This window comes from Delphinapterus leucas, chromosome 5 (assembly GCF_059928025.1).
Source record: "Delphinapterus leucas isolate spDelLeu-1000000601 "Yukka" chromosome 5, BTC_Dleu_Yukka2, whole genome shotgun sequence".
Classification (NCBI taxonomy): domain Eukaryota; kingdom Metazoa; phylum Chordata; class Mammalia; order Artiodactyla; family Monodontidae; genus Delphinapterus; species Delphinapterus leucas.
Genome location: NC_143133.1, coordinates 129,725,287 through 129,743,812, shown reverse-complemented (window position 1 = coordinate 129,743,812; position 18,526 = coordinate 129,725,287). Strand labels below are relative to the sequence as shown.

At 41.3% G+C, this 18,526-nt stretch overlaps 1 protein-coding gene across 5 annotated transcripts in view; it reads right to left on the bottom strand.

Moving 5' to 3' along the window:
* Positions 1-138: 138 nt before the first annotated feature.
* ABCG2 (ATP binding cassette subfamily G member 2 (JR blood group)) overlaps positions 139-18,526 on the bottom strand; it is a 147,032-nt gene continuing 128,644 nt past the window's right edge. For 3 of the 5 annotated variants that reach the window (XM_022582292.2, XM_022582293.2, XM_022582291.2), the window contains 8 exons: positions 17,701-17,951; positions 13,341-13,423; positions 8,449-8,538; positions 7,204-7,328; positions 5,457-5,611; positions 3,221-3,310; positions 2,081-2,163; positions 140-368 (listed from right to left, as the gene is read on the bottom strand). In XM_022582292.2, coding sequence (XP_022438000.1) covers positions 221-368; positions 2,081-2,163; positions 3,221-3,310; positions 5,457-5,611; positions 7,204-7,328; positions 8,449-8,538; positions 13,341-13,423; positions 17,701-17,951 — 1,025 coding nt within the window. In that variant the 3' untranslated portion in view covers positions 140-220. Of the gene's footprint in view, positions 369-2,080; positions 2,164-3,220; positions 3,311-5,456; positions 5,612-7,203; positions 7,329-8,448; positions 8,539-13,340; positions 13,424-17,700; positions 17,952-18,526 lie in introns of all 5 variants that reach the window. The other 2 variants (XM_022582297.2, XM_089912485.1) reach the window with 2 other exon arrangements.

The following is an 18,526-nucleotide window of genomic DNA, read 5'->3' as shown; positions in this document are numbered from 1 at the left end:
ACTAGATGAACTAATATGAGGTACATAACGTCACTAGTTTATGACTTGGGTTCTTTCAAGTATAATTCAGTTCACTGTGATTTCTATAAATGTTGAAAATAATCCTTGCTGAAAACAGTATGATGGCAAGTGAAAAGAAGACAACCAAAAAGTCACTGAATACTGAAATCAAGGTGCTCCCTTTTTAATGTGGGGTAAATCATGTAAGTTAAAGAGGAATTTAGGAGAATTTTTTAAGGAATAACAGTTTCAGGTAGGCAATTGTAAGGAAGATAACAATCATGCATGCCAAGGCTACGTGATTCCTCCACAGGCCCCAAGGTGAGAGATCGATGCCCTGGCTTTCCAGAAATTCTTCGCCAGTACATCTGAAATTCAACAGAAAAAGAATATGACTTCATTCTTAGCATCTGTCAAATTTCACTCAATATATTCACTGTTCCTTAAAAACGCCTACAGGTTACCACGTCTTAAATATCCATCCCTTCATTTATAACAGAAAACAGTTTGGGCGGGTTTTTTGGTGGGTGGGTGGGTGTCTGTGTGTTTTAGCTTTATAATTCTATTTTATTGGGATGTGACGGGGGCCCACAGGTCAGCCATATGCATCATAAAAATATACAGAAAACAGTCATTGAGCGCTTACTGCTAGATTCTGCTAGATACTATGAAGCGACCTGCATATAATAGTTTAGGTAATCCCTAAAACAAACCAAATTTAAAAGGTGAGGAGACTAAAGTTTAAGGAACTTGGCGAAATTTACAGACTCATACTTTGAACCAAGTTGCCAGCCTCCCCGAGTTCACTTGTTTCCAAGTCTATGATGCTGCTCTCCTCAAAGGGCCTAAACATTCATCAAGGAATTTTTCACTAAACACCTGATGGGGAAAGTCTCAGCTATCTGCTGCCCTTACAAAGATGATCAAAGCTCTTTATAGAGCTTATTATCCACAGATTAGCCGTACGAAAGAAACACAGGCTGAGAGTTCTAAAACCAGGGAAAAAGCCTTAGTGGGGCTGGAGCAGAGCATGGAGTAGCCCTGACACAGATTCGAAAAGGACCTGGTACGAAAAATACCCGGCACAAGCATAACTATCGCCTGGTACCATTTTTGTGCAACTCTTGGGATTTGGCGGTTAAAAAAAAAAAAAAAAAGTTATACCCAGACCAAAAGGGAGTGGGCAGGATGAAGAAAGCTGCTCTTCACAGAGGTTTTCTGGCAATACTTCTAAATAGCAATTTGTCCTATTATTAAGAATTACTTCTGTTCTACTTGAATATTCTTGACAGTTAGGCTACCAGCATTCTCTTTTCTCTCATTAATTAATGTATCAAAATCACACCATTAACAACCATCACTGAAAAGGAAAGTGTTGCTCAATTTTAAAACAAAACCTCTAATTTGATTAAATTCTGCATTTTCGTTTTATACAAAAAATGGGATTTCCTTCTCTGCTTACTGAAATATGTGGTTCTTTCTTTAGAGCAGACATCCTTTAATAGGGAGTATTCCAAGTCAGTTAAAAAAAGAAACAAAAAAAACCTGTGCAGACTTTGATTTCATGTTGTCTCCTAACTGCATGAGTCAGGACTGTGCAGGAAAATGTTCACTCTCCCCAGCTCCTGCTGCCCTTTCAGCTCTCACTGCCATGGGTTGAGCTCACAGGAATTGTAAGTTCATGGATCCATACACTTCATATAATCCGTACAGTTCTGATACTGTTAAGGCCGTGCTACATATATCAAAGCAGCTCATTTCAAACTCAAATGTTCTAAAAAATAAAAACTCAAACCCACAATCCAAACTGCAGAAGGATCTTTTAAAAGTGCCCCAAACAAACAAGTAACACATAAGAAACATTTCTCCAACTGAAATACGATTTTGACCGTAATAGAATACCTAGGAGTTGTAGAGCACTTTCACGTGCATTAGCGTACAACCCACTTTATAGATGAGAACATCCAGGCTCAGAGAAGTCAGTGTCCCTGAAAGGACTCCCCAGCTCTAAGCCCAGTGGTGTTTCTGCATCACACCACAACAGTAAGCAAACCCATTAAGACACTGAACGCAAACTCACATTGCATAGCTACAGGTACTGTTTGTTGTTACATTGAGTCCTGGGCAGAAGTTTTGTCCCAAAAATTCATTATGCTGCAAAGCCTGTAACACACATGGGAACAGGGCAAGGAAAATAGTTTTAAATTTCAGAAAGTTTCCAAAGAATTATCACAATCACATCCTCTGAGTTTAATCTCTGTTGCTATTTCTAAAAACAAACCAAGCTTCACGTTCACAGTCTTTGTCACACCAAAGTAAGTAAAATTATTTTTCCTGGCAATCAAGAGGCCAAGGTTTGGGATTCTGGCTCTAATACAAAAGCCAAGAGGAGAGATCTCTGGCTATATTATCCCACAGTTCTTTCCTTCTTCTCTCCCCAATTTTATAACCCCATAAACACTATAATTAAAATGATACAGTGGTACTCAATGACTATTGTTAATTTATAGTAACAATCTTTTGTATTGTTCCGGTTTGTTCTCATCCAAACCACTTATAATTCTTGGCAATTAGAAACTTAATTATATTATATTAAGGCACAGTTTTCTCTGGAGTTGATTAGCTTTCTAAAGCCAGTAGTGGCTGTATTGTATGGTCTTTGTTTTTCTTCTAATTTCCCTTTCAAGTTAAAATATGTATTCTAGGGCTTCCCTGGTGGCGCAGTGGTTGGGAGTCCGCCTGCCGATGCAGGGGACACGGGTTCGTGCCCTGGTCCGGGAGGATCCCACATGCCGCGGAGCGGCTGGGCCCGTGAGCCATGGCCGCTGAGCCTGCGCGTCCGGAGCCTGTGCTCCGCAACGGGAGAGGCCACAGCAGTGAGAGGCCTGCGTACCGCAAAAAAAAAAAATGTATTCTAGGCTCCCATCCTCTCATTAATTTCTTTAATGAACTGAAACACTGTATTTTTTTATATCAATTAATAATCTTTGTCCTTTACTCTGAGTTATCTCCCCATCTTTCACCTCCCTCAAACAACAGGGCGACTGGAGAAACCCCAGGTGATTATCAAGGTGACCCAAGGCTTAACAGGAAGCTCTCCTTCATTGTCCTAAAACTTGCACAGCCCATGGCTGGGGACATGAGATGCTTAGGCTTTACTCTGGTTGTTCCCAGCCTGGGAACAATGAACCAGTCAAAGCGACAGACAAGGAGAACATACCGCAAAGCCATATCGAGGAATGCTGAAGTATTGAAGCCATGACAGCCAAGGCACAACGGTTCTGAGATTTACCAACAGCCCTGAAAATATCTACAAAAAACAAGTACCAAGAATCAGAGCTGGTGGAGTGATTTCATGAAGAATTCTAGCAAATACCCTCCTTAAGTCCCCGACGACCTTGTGAACACTTCTGCCTTGAAATCCCTTCCACTACTCTGAAGACTTACTTATCCTCTTTGTATATGTGTATCTCTCTAGAGCTGAGGCTGTTTAGGGTTCTAAAGGAATAAGAATATACATTTTATTTAACTGGAAGATTTTTAATTGTTGAGGCTTTTACCTTCTCTGTAACTGCACACAGCGGAAGGTCAGTAAGTACTGACTGCTCTAATGATACAACCAACTATATGTTCCCACCAATAAACACACCGAACATATCCTGAGCACCTCATGCCCCTATTTCCATTAACACAGTAATATTTACAAGGGTTTGCATTCTATCTCTGTTTGACTTTAGGAATAATTTTGGGTTCAAAATGCATGCTTAAAATAACCCAAAGACTGGAACTGGTACACAGCATAATATGGTAAAGCACAGCATAAAATATGGTCAATACCTTCATTTAAAGCTACCAAAAAGCAGTATTACAATGGAAATTCCAGAAAGGTCTGCTCCAGCAAGAGATGGCTACATGAGAAGAGGTTCACGTAAAACATCTCCTAACTGACACAAGGCATGCTGGGACGGGCATAACAATGACAGTGTTCCTGGTGTGACTACATAGTTTTAAACTTGACTTAACCAAGTGCTCAATACATAAGACAGCATCTCTGAGTAAAATACGGTCTTATGACTGGTTTATAAAGTTCTATACACAAACTCTTAAATAAAAACAAATCAAAGCATCTAATATATCAAATGAAACATTTTTATATTTGAAGAACATCTTATTTATTAGATGACATTATAGAAAATATACATAAAATTGATCACTTTCTCAATACTGTTTAGATTGGTACTTTTCAAACTCAGAAATGGAAGAATTAAACTTTGACAAGAGTTGGTGCTAATTACCTACCTTTTAAAGACAGGTACTGCTACTCTAGCAGAAAGGGCATGTGGATTAAGTAAATAGGCTACACATTCCTGTTTACTTGATGTTAGTGGGGAAATGTGATAACTGGTTCCCTTCACCTATTGAATCACCTTTGTGCGTGCAAAATGTAGGGCTGTGCGGACTTCCCTGGTGGTGCAGTGGTTAAGAATCCGCCTGCCAATGCAGGAGACACAGGTTCAAGCCCTGGTCCGGGAAGATCCCACATGCCGCGGAGCAACTAAGCCCGTGTGCCACAACTGAGCCTGCGCTCTACAGCCCGCGAGCCACAACTACTGAGCCCGTGTGCCACAACTACTGAAGCCTGCCGCACCTGGAGCCCGTGCTCCGCAACAAGAGAAGCCACCGCAATGAGAAGCCTGCACACTGCAACGAAGAGTAGCCCCCACTCGCCGCAACTACAGAAAGCCTGCGCACAGCGACAAAGACCCAATGCAGCCAAAAATTAATTAATTTAAAAAAACGTAGGGCCACGTGAGGTTAGGATTAAATAGCTGTTTAAAAAAGGTAAACAGAAATATATTGACATAAAGGAATGCAGGAACCCAGAAAGGAGGGGACCTAGTACTGGAATTGTTCAGTATTTTTAAAACACTCCTTTTCAAAATACTGGAGGGATGCAAGATAGGCCCATGCCGCATGCTGCTGTTTTCATGGAACTAAGTTCCTCCCTTGCTTGGAGAGTAGTTTCTCCAACCAAACCATCTCAGCGGCCAGTTAAACAAGCCAGCAGTTCTCTCACACCAGCAGGGAAGTCAAACAATGAGCCTGTCATTTCTACAATTTTTTTAAATTTGAAAAATCAAAATTTTTCTGGTTTTTAAAGTTCCAGTCGATCAAGCTTTCACGATATGTCACCAAGAGGCATCTTTTTAAAGCTCATCGGTAACAACATGTTGACTAAGGTCATAACAACTATCTTAGAACAGTAGCAAAAAAGGCTGGGTAAGGTGAAGAAAAAGCTGGTACGTTCTCTAATAATATAAGCTATACTTCAATATACGGCCTCCTTAAAGCAAAAGGATTTAAAGAATCCTCAAGCAGATTTTACAGGATAGGTGAATCCGGGGGGAGAACAAAGGGAAATAATTACGTCTCAGGGAAGCACAGTTCATACTCACCATCATAAACACAAAAGAGATGGTCATGAGAAGCGTTGCTATGGATACCACGCTCTGACCTGCTGCTATGGCCAGTGCCATTGAACTGGCTGAATAAGCCACCATCATCAGGGTAAACGTCATGATGAAGAAGGCCTCCACCTGTGGTTTCAATCCTTGGGGAGCAAAGAGGGGGTTAATCCAACTGTCTACGTCACGGTGTATTGTTATTGTGCAAATAACACTATAATATTTTGAGAAACTAGTATCAGATGGAAAAAAGTCCATCCTCTATCCAACCACCCTGGGTCACCACTTTCATTGTTCCCCCCGATATAACTGTAGGAAGCTATATGCTATATGCAGTTTTCTTTTTTTAAAAAAATTTATTTATTTTATTTTTGGCTGTGTTGCATCTTCATTGCTGCACGCAGGCTTCCTCTAGTTGCGGCGAGCAGGGGCTACTCCTGGTTGCAGTGCACGGGCCTCTCATTGCGGTGGCTTCTCTTGTTGCAGAGCACGGGCTTTAGGTGTGCAGGCTTCAGTAGTTGTGGTGCACGGGCTCAGTACTTGTGGTGCATGAGCTTAGTTGCTCCATGGCATGTGGAATCTTCCCAGACCAGGGATCGAACCTGTGTCTCCTGCATCGGCAGGTGGATTCTTAACCACTGTGCCACCGTGGAAGTCCTGCAGTTTTCTTTTACAGGCTCACTGCATAAGCACTTTTCCACGTAACACTCATGCTTCTTTATTTGTAATTATTAACAATTTCTGAGTGCCTGAGGTGGAGAGCTGCAGGCAACACAACTGGCCAGCATTCTACTGCCTTCTCTTCTGAGAAGGAAACTTGCCAAGACCACATTCATTTTACCTAGACATCACCACATTACTCACTGTTTGTTGTAAATGTATTAGTGAAGATACTGGGAAGGTCAGGATTACACGCCTTCCCAGTGGTTTTAAAATCTGGGGGATGTGTCCATAATCCAAGTCTCCCAAGACAAATCACCCTGTAACTCTGGGGTTGAGGACAGGGTTAAATTAAGTTTCATAAAACTGCTTTGTCAACGAAAATAGGCTAATACTGTGGGTCATACAAAAATCTGAAGATTTTGGAACAGCCATAAGAACACCAGTTAGGAGTCTGAGGATGTAGGATCTATGCCTAATTCTTTACGACACACCTCTTATTTGTAAAATGGAATTTTACACTCAATCAATAGTGCTTTGTCAGAAAAGAAATATTTCTGGTGCGTGTGTATGTGAGAAATATATGGAAATTCTGATACAATGAGCCTGGGGTGTAGTCTAAACACAAGGCATAAAAAATCAATCTGTCTACATCTATCGAACAAATATTTTTATTACCAGAAGTCACTATCTTTCATTATCTTCATACACACACACACACACACACACACACACACACACACACACACACACACCACACACAAATAGATAAGTAATAAATATCCCAGCTCCAGCTCCTCCAACATAGTGTCAAATAGTTTTAGGAATTATTTCCATGTTTGTATATGACACAGAGTATCTCTGTTTATAAAATATAGTTTTATAAATAGTTTTAAAATTACTTTGGAAAAAGTCTTGCAAAAATCTCCTCAGAGAACAGTTATTCCAGAGCATACATAATGAACAGATGCTTCCTTATCTCAGGACTTGATTTACAGTTTTGAGAACCAAAGCACGCCTGCAAAAAGTCCCCTCACATCCAAAACTAAAAACACATACCTTTCGTTTCACGGCTTACCTAACAGGAAGTATGTTATACTAGTGAATATAATACTTGGTAACATCCTCATGGGGAGCAAATCAGATAACAGCTTTCCAAAGAAGTAAGATGACACTCTGTAATATCCACTGATATATTCATGTCTAAAAACAAAGATTCACATCATACATCCTACGTTAGTTTAAGAAGGCAAAGACCAGAAGATTAGACCACTTGGCTATACCTATTTCTGCTGCCACCCTGGATCTAAGAACTACAGCTTCCACGTCCTCGAGGCACCCTCCATCCCTGTCAGCACCAGGTGCATCTCACGTGTGCGCCTCCCCTGGGACATCAACCCCCAAGGCTCTGTGCAGTGACCCCTCTTCTCATTGCGTAACTCCCTCCAAATGCCGGCCAGTTCGCCCTCCGAACACACACTCCAGGGGGACGGGTCCTGCATCGCCTCCCTCTCTTCCGACAGTGGCTCTCCTTGAAGGCCAGCATGTCAGAAGCTGATCTCGGCGGTCACAGAGGCTTTTCTTTTTCCCTGCTTCTAATTATGAAGAAGGTGATGTTGCTATTCTCCGAGCCTCAGATGCAGCTTCGGGTCACTAATCTGTTTTCACTTCTTCCACTCTCATGATAAAAAAAAGAAAATGGCACTTCTTTCCATGATCATGCCTGCCAACCACACACCCCTGTCAGCTCTCAAATCCTCTTTTCTTCCCTCTGAAGTTCTAGATCCCTCCTCTTCCTGACAGCTTCCTCCTGTAAATCCAAACTATTCCACCAAGATCTTCATTCTTCCCCTCTCTAATGATTCCTTTATGCAACATGTAAACATGCAAATCTCTTCCAACTTGGAAAAACACAAGAAACAAAACAGCCCACCTTTATTTTAAGGCTGTCCTCTGGCCCTTCCGTTCTCCCTTCCACTGAGGGCTTGGTCTACATTCTTGGTCAACTTTACTCCTCACCTTGAATTTACTGTTCAGCTCACTACCTTCTCTCTACCAAGCCCCTCAACCTTTCCTTGTGACAGTCATCATGACTTCCTCCTTTTCAGCGCTTTATTCCTTGCTTTCTCTGCAGCAGTGGATTTGCGGGCGAGGCCCTGAACTCGAAACTCCTTTTTCCCTTGGCATCAGGCCCCATGTGCTCGTGATTCTCCTCCCAGCCTCTGAGTGAACACTGGTAATCCCCAAAAACCAAGCCATGGCCTGATTCTGGATATGACCAGTTTGACCAGTAGCCCCCTTGCTGAAACAGAGACCTACTCACATAAAGAGCTTCTTCTCGACCACCAGGAGCTCCACGGCCGACACACTGCTGAAACACTGGTTGGTGGTCAGGAAGAAGAGTACCCCGGCTCTGTGATGAGAGAGAGGGAACGAAAGCACTGCAGTCAATTAAACATTCTTAGGTCCTTTTCCTACCTGCAAAACTCTTCCCTCGAATGATATCTTAACACATTAAACAAACGACTGTTCTGGTTGAAACTGAGAGGGAAGCATGAGCCCCATCAGGTCACTCCCTCACCCCTGTGTCTCCACAGTGATACCCCTGGGACTCCATATAGCACAGTTTGAAATTCATGACCCAGTTTGCTACGGACTGAATTGCGTGCTCCCCAAATTCCTGTGCCGAAGCCTTAACCCTCAGAGTGACGGCATTTAGAGATGGTGACTTTGGGAGGTGGTCCGGTTTAGACGAGGTCATGAGGGTAGGGCCCTGGCGATGGATTAGTGCCCTTAGAAGAAAAGGGAGAGACATCAGAGCTCGCTCTCTGCCATGCAAGGACACAGCCAGAAGGCAGCAAATCAGAAGAGGGCCCTCTTCAGAACCCGACCATGCTGGCAACCTGATTCCCAGAACCGCGAGAAATGAATTTCTGTGGTTTAAGCCACCCAGTCTGTGGGTCTTTGGCACAGTCTATGGCAGCCAAGCTGACAATTACATAGGTCATAAAAATACTATCACCCTGGATTTTAACTAACAAAATGCCAACTGCAGCTCCTAATGTATGAACAGAGAAACAGTGAGCCAAATAAAGCTTGCAAAGGTTAAAAACCTCTATTAGCCACTTCTTCAAAAGTCGAGTAAAGAAGAAACTACGACGAGGCAAAATGAAAGACTGTGGAGGGACATCTTATTGTATACATCCGCCTCACAACCACCAGCACAGCCTTGATAGTCTCCTTGACCACCCACCAACCAATGGGGTTTCTTTCCAACGGGCTCAAAAAAAAAAACACCCCAAAATAATGCTCATAAAGGAAAAACTAATTTGTGCGCCTATGAGAAAAGGAAGACTATTAATGCTTCTCTCTCAGTAAAATAACTGAAGTTTAAAAAGGAAAGTACTCAGTTAATCTACACTTCGACAGAAATATGAATTTCATGAAAGCATGCCCACAGTCCTGAAACACTGTTGGGCTTTCCTTCCTAACCTAATGATTTAATTGACATTGAGGATGTCAGTTGAAACGAAAAGAGATGAGGCAGCACATCATTTAAATGACACACAAATGAGAGAATTTTAAAAAATGTAAACCCAAGTGTATAACCCTCTAAAAAAAAGAGTCCACAGACACTCAGTAATTGGTTTTAACACTCCCTCCTCCCAAAATAAAGAACTTAAGGAACAGGCTGTTTTAAAAGTAAATGTTTAGGGACTTCCCTGGTGGCGCAGTGCTTAAGAATCCGCCTGCCAGTGCAGGGGACACGGGTTCGAGCCCTGGTCTGGCAAGATCCCACATGGCGCAGAGCAGCTAATCCCGTGCGCCACAACTACTGAGCCTGTGCCCAAGCCCACGTGCCACAACTACTGAAGCCTGCGCGCCTAGAGCCCGTGCTCCGCAACAAGAGAAGCCACCGCAATGAGAAGCCCACACACCGCAAGGAAGAGTAGCCCCCACTCGCCGCAACTAGAGAAAGCCCGTGTGCAGCAACGAAGATCTAATGCAGCCAAAAATTTATTTATTTATTAAAAGAAAAAAAAAAAAAAAAAGAATCCACCTTCCAATGCAGGGGATGCGGGTTCGATCCCTGGTCGAGGAACTAAGATCCCACATGTCTCAGGGCAACTAAGTCTGTGCACTGCAACTACTGGGCCCGCGTGCCCTGGAGCCCACGCACCACAACTAAAGAGAAGCTCGTGCACTGTAACTACTGAGCCCGTGTGCTCTGGAGCCTGCACACCACAACTCGAGGGAAGCCCATACACCACAATGAAGAGTCCGTGCACCGCAACTAAAGATCCCGCATGCCACAACTAAGACCCGACGCAGCCAAATAAATAAATAAGTAAATGTTTATACAATAAATAAATGGAAAAAAGCCAGGCCTATAATGCAAGCAACTATGCTACTTTCTGCACACAAATAAGCCTAATATCAACATAAAAGCTAATTTCAGAAACACAGGACATGGCAACAATTCAGCTCAATTTGTTAAGTGTTACATCTAACAGTACAATAATGCTCATAAAGATTTTGAACTAGTACATAGTGAAATTCCTCCTAAATCATAAGATAATTTATTTTATACTAAACAGATTTTGTTAAAGAATTTAATGTATTCTAGTTCTTTTCAAGGTGGTAATTCATGTCTGTAATATCTGCTTATTGATGCAAATATTCTTAAAATATCTCTTCCCTTAATATACATTTATTTGTTTAGCTATCTCCACAACTCTGTAAGGTAGTTGTTAGGTCAAAGAAGCTCATATTCCACACATCATTATACAGGTTAGAGAAAGAACAAAGAGAGCATCTCCCTGGAATAATTCATTCCCACAAAAAGAGAACCAAACCACACTGGACTCCAGGGCAATTTCAAATGATAAAAAGTGGCAGTAAGCTTAAGTCAAAAATACAAATTAAAATAGCTCCAAAGCTCTATTTTTCCAGAAAACACTTGAAGAAACAGTTAACACTCTTCTAAATTTCTCTGGATTCTTCTACCAAGAGCTTTAATCACTAGATTTCCAGTTCCTGTCTTAAATTCCAGTTGCGGACAGGCTCCCCAGTATCTTTTTCCAAATGCTTCCCATTGCACAACACAAAAGACCCACAGGCTCTAGATTCTTGTGTTACATACTCTGTGCTTCACGAAAATACGGCATCTACAAAGGGTACAAACCATCAATTACTAGCAAGTTTCAAATAAACCAGAGAAGAACACAGCCCTCGGGGAAGATAAAAAGAAAAACAACATAACTCTGGAAAGAAGCTCCAATAATTATCTTACTATCTGATGCCCCACAGGAGATATCTTACTTTACCCGAGTGAAGAATCGACTTTTATGCTCGTTCTTCCTTTCATAAACAACCATCCTTTTCCAGATATCAAAACAGATTCAACTTAAGCTACTACAACTTTGCTCAATAGTGAAATGGGGATAAAACCATCCACTTCTTTGGCTGGGAGGGTAACCTGAGACCCTGGATGTAAAGCCCGGAGGACAGTGCAGGCCCAGGGCGGCTCTCAATAAATAAAGTCAAGAAGAACTCTGTGGTCTTCCACTCTGCTCAGCACCTCTATTCAGAGCATGTTGTGGTCCATTACAAAGTCTCATCAGGAAACATAGCTTTAAGGGCACGTTATGACCGAAACCAGGTAAGGTAAACTAACGTTAAGTACTAACCCTACAACAGAAAAAACTGAGTCCCCACCACCACCCCATGTCAAACAAATCAAAACCTTAAAAGGAAATTAACTCACAGGCAACAAAAGAAAAAATCAGATAAACTGAACTATGTCAAATTTTAAAACTTTTGTGCATCAAAGGACACACCAACAGGGACTTCCTGGTGGTCCAGTGGGTCAGACTCTGCGCTCCCAATGCAGAGGGCCCAGGTTCAATCCCTGGTGGGAGAACTAGATCCCGCATGCATGCCGCAACTCAGGAGGCTGCACGCCACAACTAAGAAGTCCGCATGCCGCAACTAAACGATCCCACATGCCGTAACTAAGATCCGGTGCAGCCAAAATAAATAATTAAATAAATAAATAAATATATTTTTTTAAAAAAGGACACACCAACAGAATGAAAAGACAACACACAGAATGCCAGAAAATACTTGCAAATTTATATCTGATAAGGGGTTCATATCCAGAATATATAAGGAATTTAACAGCTCAACAATCTTCAAAAAAATCCAATTAAAAGATGGTTAAAGAACTTCAATAGACATGCTTCCAAAGAAGAAACACAAATGGCCAATGTGCACATGAAAAGATGCTCAAGAATACAATAATCATTAGGGAAATGCAAATCAAAACCACAATGAGATACCACTGTCCACTAATGAGGGTAGCTATTAAAAGAAAAAAAAAGTGTTGGTAAGGTTGAGGCGAAACTGAAACCCTGTGCACTACTGGTAGACATGCAACATAGGTAGCTACTGTAGAAGACAGGATAGCAGTTCTTCAAAAAATTAATGGAATTACCAAATGATCCAGTAATTCCACTTCTGGGTATATACCCCAAAGAATTTAAAGCAGAGACTCAAACAGATATTTCTTTGTACATCCATGTTCACAGCAGCATCATACACAACAGCCAAAAAGTGGAAACAAACCAGTGTCCATGGACAGATAAATAGATACACAAAATGTGGTATATCCATACAATGGAGTATTATTCAGTCTTTAAAAAGAAAGAAGTTCTGACACATGCTACACCATGAATGAACCTTGAAGATATTATGCTAAGGGCAATAAAGGCAGTCACCAAAAAGACAAATACTCCATGATTCCACTTACATGAGGTACTTAGAATAGTTAAAATCAGAGACAGAAAAGTATAATGGTGACTTCCAGGGGCTGGGGAAAGGGAGAACGGGGAACTGCTGCTCAGTGGGTACAGAGATACAGTTTGGGAAGACGAAAAAGTTCTGGAGTTGGAAGGTGGGGAGGGCTGAACAATAACGTGAATGTAATTAATGCCACTGAACTGGACACTGAAAATTGGTTAAGAGGGTAAATTTTATGTTCTGTATATTTTAGCACTAAATAATTGATTCTTCCATTCAGCTTTCAATTCTCTGACTTATCCCACTCCTCAATTTACCCTTTGCTTATCTCATATTCAAATTCGTAATGGATTTTCATAAGCTTGAAAGAAAAGTAACAGCACATTCTCAAAATCAAGGTCCAGACATACTCACCTGTTCTGGATTCCCGCAGGATCATACTTTAGATCGTAGAAAATGGCACCTATAACCAGTCCCAGAACGATTGTTACAATTATCTTTTCAAAAAGAAAAAAAAGAATTTCAATTAAAGGTAAAAACTTAACACATTATTATTAAAATATATCTGGCTACATAATGAAACTCTCCATTGATATAGGTATTTTAAATGGCTTGGCCATAGTAGTCCTTGGGAAAATATAAAAGTGTATGTTATTAGACTACTTTTTAAATTGAAATAAAAATAATTTATCTGTGTGCTAGGGAGACTGACAGGCGACACAGTAGAAAAGCTAAGATTTCTCCCAGTGCTTTACCAGGCCCTGCCAGTTCATGGTCCAGTTCAGGCTACGGGGCCTGGGAATGCCGTAGAGTGTAGCAGAACAATGCAAGCACCTAGCAAAATAGTCTGGGGGGTAAAATAAAGTCCGAGTGGCTAAGAGTTGTGGCCTGAACTCTCAACCTTTGTGCTAGTGAACATGCATGGTGTGATATTTCAAGAGGCTCCAATAAAAACAGGATATCTTTACTCTTAACACGAAAAATAAATATGAACAAAAATTTTAAAGCACACATGAAAAAAATTCTAACAATGTAATTTTGCAAAATAAGGAAGTAGGGGTCGGGAGAGTCCCCGCCTGCACTGGAAAAGTGCACTGTCACTGTCACCAAAGCATTCAGCCAGCTTTTTCTGAGGGCACCCGAGTGCATCCATTACCCACCCTCCTGTCACTGCTTCTCCAGCAACCTCAGCCCAGAGGGCCTACAACCAACAGCAGGACTAAGCTGCCAATGCTTTGCCACTCTTACCTACCTTCACCCACTCACTCTTGTTTGATGACTCCTAAGAAGACTGGATAAACATCACTTTGGTTTTTAAGACTGACAAACTGTCTCTTAAGGACACTTATATAAGCGAAGGGTTAAGGGTTACATTATAATTTATTTAAGGAAATTCTACTTCTTGTACTTTTGAATTAAATTTAATTAAATGAATTTAAAAATATAGTAAATGATAACCTAAAGAATACAAAATATTCCACAATGTACCTTGGAACCTTCGAAGTTTAAAAACAAAACAAAACAAAAAAACACCTCAGTACTACAACAGTGCAGGAGTATCAAGACCTGAAGTAACTTGTCAAGACACTTTTGGCATGAAGCAAACAAAATTGCAAAACAGGATCATGACCTGTGAAGACTAGCTCACGAAGACCAGTCTGGAAAGAATATGATTTGAGATGTCCTTAAAAATTGCCTTGCTAAAAAAGACAGTCAGAAATTTGAAAAAAGAAAATCTATTACCCTGGCATATTTTAATTACCTTCAAAATATACTATACTTTGGGCTTCCCTGGTTGCGCAGTGGTTAAGAATCTGCCTGCCAATGCAACGGACACAGGTTCAAGCCATGGTCCAGAAAGATCCCACATGCCGTGGAGCAACTAAGCCCGTGCGCCACAACTAGTGAGCCTGCGCTCTAGAGCCCATGAGCCACTACCGAAGCCTGTGCACCTAGAGCCCGTGCTCTGCAACAAGAGAAGCCACCGCAATGAGAAGCCCGCGCACCGCAACGAAGAGTAGCCCCCACTCGCCGCAACTAGAGAAAGCCTGCGTGCAGCAGCGAAGACCCCATGCAGCCAAAAATAAATAAATAAAAATAAATAAATTTATAAAAAAATATATATATACTATACTTCACGTCAACAGATCAAGCTTCCAAAATAAAGAATAATAATCCCATCAGCATGTGTGCATGCACATGTACACAAAGTCTATACTTTCACCCTGTATAACTATAAGAATAGTCAGACTTTTAAAACTGGACACTCCACAGGCTTTGTTTCTTCTACATTCAAACTTAGTAACTTATGTTAACAGACTGTCAGTTTTATCATTTGGATGTTTCCTAAAGGTTTCAAAATTCTAAAAGTATTTTCAAGGAAACTTTTCAAACATATTGACAAAACGATTAATCTCATAATTTTGTCATGGTTTTACAAGGTGCGTCTATGTTTTTCCTTCTTACATTAAGGAGAAGAAAATAAACAGGAAAACTAAACATTGCTTAATGGAGCAAAGAAATTCTATCCTGTGAGTTCTGTGCAGCTGGCTTCTTTTGAAAAGAAATTTCCTAAATGTGTTATTCTATCTTTTTTCAAATGTGTTTGTCAACATTTCTCAAGGTGGATTCTAAGGGATGTTTATGGCTGTCAGTGAAAAAATTAATCCATAGCCAAATGTTAAATGTGCTAATAGAAACAATGAATCTCCAAGAGATATGATAGTATTTTCCAAGTTGATTTGATCAGGAAACCTTTGGCACATTAAATGAACATTAAATCTTCTCATACAGATAATCCATTCATTCCAGTATCTTCCAAAGACAACCTTTGGTTAAATGCATTACCAGAAGCAAAGTCTAACTCGTGTAAATGACTCGTTCAAACCTAAGTATGGCTGTAAGACTACCCATACCAGATTTATCAACAGGAAGCCATAAAACATTTTAATAGCTCCACATTCAAACACTTAGAGAAATAAAAGACACACTCACAAGATTATAAAAAACCCTAAACCAGAAGTCAGCGAGCTATGGCCCCCAGGCCTCGTTCAGTCCACGAGCAAGCGTAGTTTTTTACCATTTTATTCATGGTTGAAAGAAAAAAAAGAATATTTCTTGCCACATGAAATTTACATACAATTCATATTTCAGTGTCCGTGAATAAAGTTTGATTGGAACACAGCCATGTTCATTTTTTTAAATGTATCTATGTCTGCTTTCTTGCTAAAACGGCAGACTTGACTACTTGAGATAAAGACCACGTGAGCTGCAGAGCCAAAAGTATTTACCCTGTGACCCTTTAGAAAAAAGGTTTGCCTACTCCTGTCTTAAGCTAACATTCCAGCATTGACACATCTGAAGAAGAGTCCCCCCCACCCCAGGCAGATGCTCAGGGAGATGCGAGGTTCTATCCCTGTTCTGCAAGAGTGCCACTGCTCTGAACATTGCTGGGATTTCTTTTGTGGAACTGAGGTCACTGAGGAGGTAAGTAGGCTGAACGTGCAACTTGGAGGCACTAGGCATGGGGTTTGCATCTGAAGACAGCCTAGCACCAGAAGGTGCAGAAACCTGGTGTACTATTACAAAGAGCCCCACATTCCAATCACCCCTGCCCAGAACTGCCATATGGAGTCATCCCTTGGTAGCGGCAGGGGACTGGCTCCAGGATCCTCGTGGATATCAAAATCCACAGATGATCCAACCCCTTACATAAAATGGAGTCGTACAGTCAGTCCTCCGCACCCATGGGTTCCTCCAACCTCAGCGTGTGTGGAACCCAGGGTACTGAGGGCCGACAGTATGTGACTTGGACAAGGCATTTAAGAAACCACTTTTAGAGGCAAGAGAAATTTATTTTCCAAATAAAAAAATCTAATGCATAAATCAAACTAAGAATCACCTGCCGTATATCATCTCACAGTTGAACGATGGATAACCAGGTTGACCTTACTTAACAGAATTTGTTCCCAAATGACATCAAATCTACTCTAAAAGGATAAAAACGTACCCTTGATTGCAAGTACACAGAAGTGTTCATGTTCTGACAGAAATGCCAAATAACAAGTACAGAACTGTCTGGAACAATTAGCAGTATGTCTCAAAGAGGGATATAGGCTCTCAGCGTTAATACTTAGGAGGCAACAGTACTGCGGTATGAAAATGATGGTGCATGTGTGGTAAGAAGTCAGTGATGTTTCACTGGAGACGACAACATGCCATCTTTTAGCACTTGGCAGAAGTTCAGTGATAATAAAATCGGCCAACCCCCAAAAAACTGGCTAAACTGACTTCCTTAGAAAGGATGGACCAATGAACTGGGAATATGAGGATTTTGGATGACAGAGGGCTTAAGAATAACAGAAAAAGGGCTTCCCTGGTGGCGCAGTGGTTGAGAGTCCGCCTGCCGATGCAGGGGACGCGGGTTTGTGCCCCGGTCTGGGAAGATCCCACATGCCGCGGAGCGGCTGGGCCCGTGAGCCATGGCCGCTGAGCCTACGCGTCCGGAGCCTGTGCTCCGCAACAGGAGAGGTCACAGCAGTGAGAGGCCCGCGTACCACAAAAAAAAAAAGAAAAAAATAAAAAAAAAAAGAAATCTTCTGTAAGTAAAAACTTAATTGGGTTTTACTTGTTTCTATACCCCAAATGGAATGGGGATAAATAAATACCTAAAAGTGTGGGTAGAAGGTGAGCATATCCTAAAATAGATTGTATCAGAACCTAATGCCCCCAAATGAGTATTTTACAGCATAATTAGAAGACTCTGCCACGTTACCTGAGCTATAGAAGCCTGGGGATTACCCAGTAAGTTTTTGAATGAACGCCTGGAAATCCATCTAAGCTGATGACAGAAGGAGGTGGCATAGGTGATCTCCTTGTAGACTGAAATCTTCTTCTTTTTCTGACCCCCTGAGAGTTGCTCTAACTCAGCTTTTGTTTCCTTGAAGAAGGAGGAGTTGGCATAAAACTCAGTTAATTTTCCTATAAGTGGAGTATCTGTCTTGGAAGGCTCTTCAGTCTCCTTGGCTTTGGAATAAAAGTGGATAAAGAAGGGAAACATTCTTAACAAAATAACAGCTGATTTAGTCCATTTTTCTGTAACCCCTTTCTTAGAGTCTTCCCTAGTACCTTAATTCTAAAGCTTGAGTATAAAAAGTTATGAGAGCTGTCACTGCTTTACAAAGTAGAAAAACGGAGTAAATTGGCCTACTTCCGTAAACTTACAGATACAGCAAACTCACTGATCTTTTCCTAATTATAACATTTGGACCCTAAATCTTTTAAAATAGACTTCTCACCATATGGAGTTACAATTCCTAATAAAAAACCTGGTCTTCGCTTTTTACAATGTGCAAATGCATAAACTGTCAAGTTTCTTATTTCTAAACACTATACAGTTGGCCCTCTGTATCCACAGATGTTGAACCCAGGGGATAGGGAGGGCCTGCTGTAAGGGACCTGAGCACCCTTGGATTCTGTTATCTGTGGGGAGGGGAGGGGGGGAGTTCTGAAACCAATCCCCCATGGATACCAAGGGGCCACTATGTAAACAATGGGCACTTTTTAAAAAATGGGAACTGCCCTTAGAACTGACACCATCC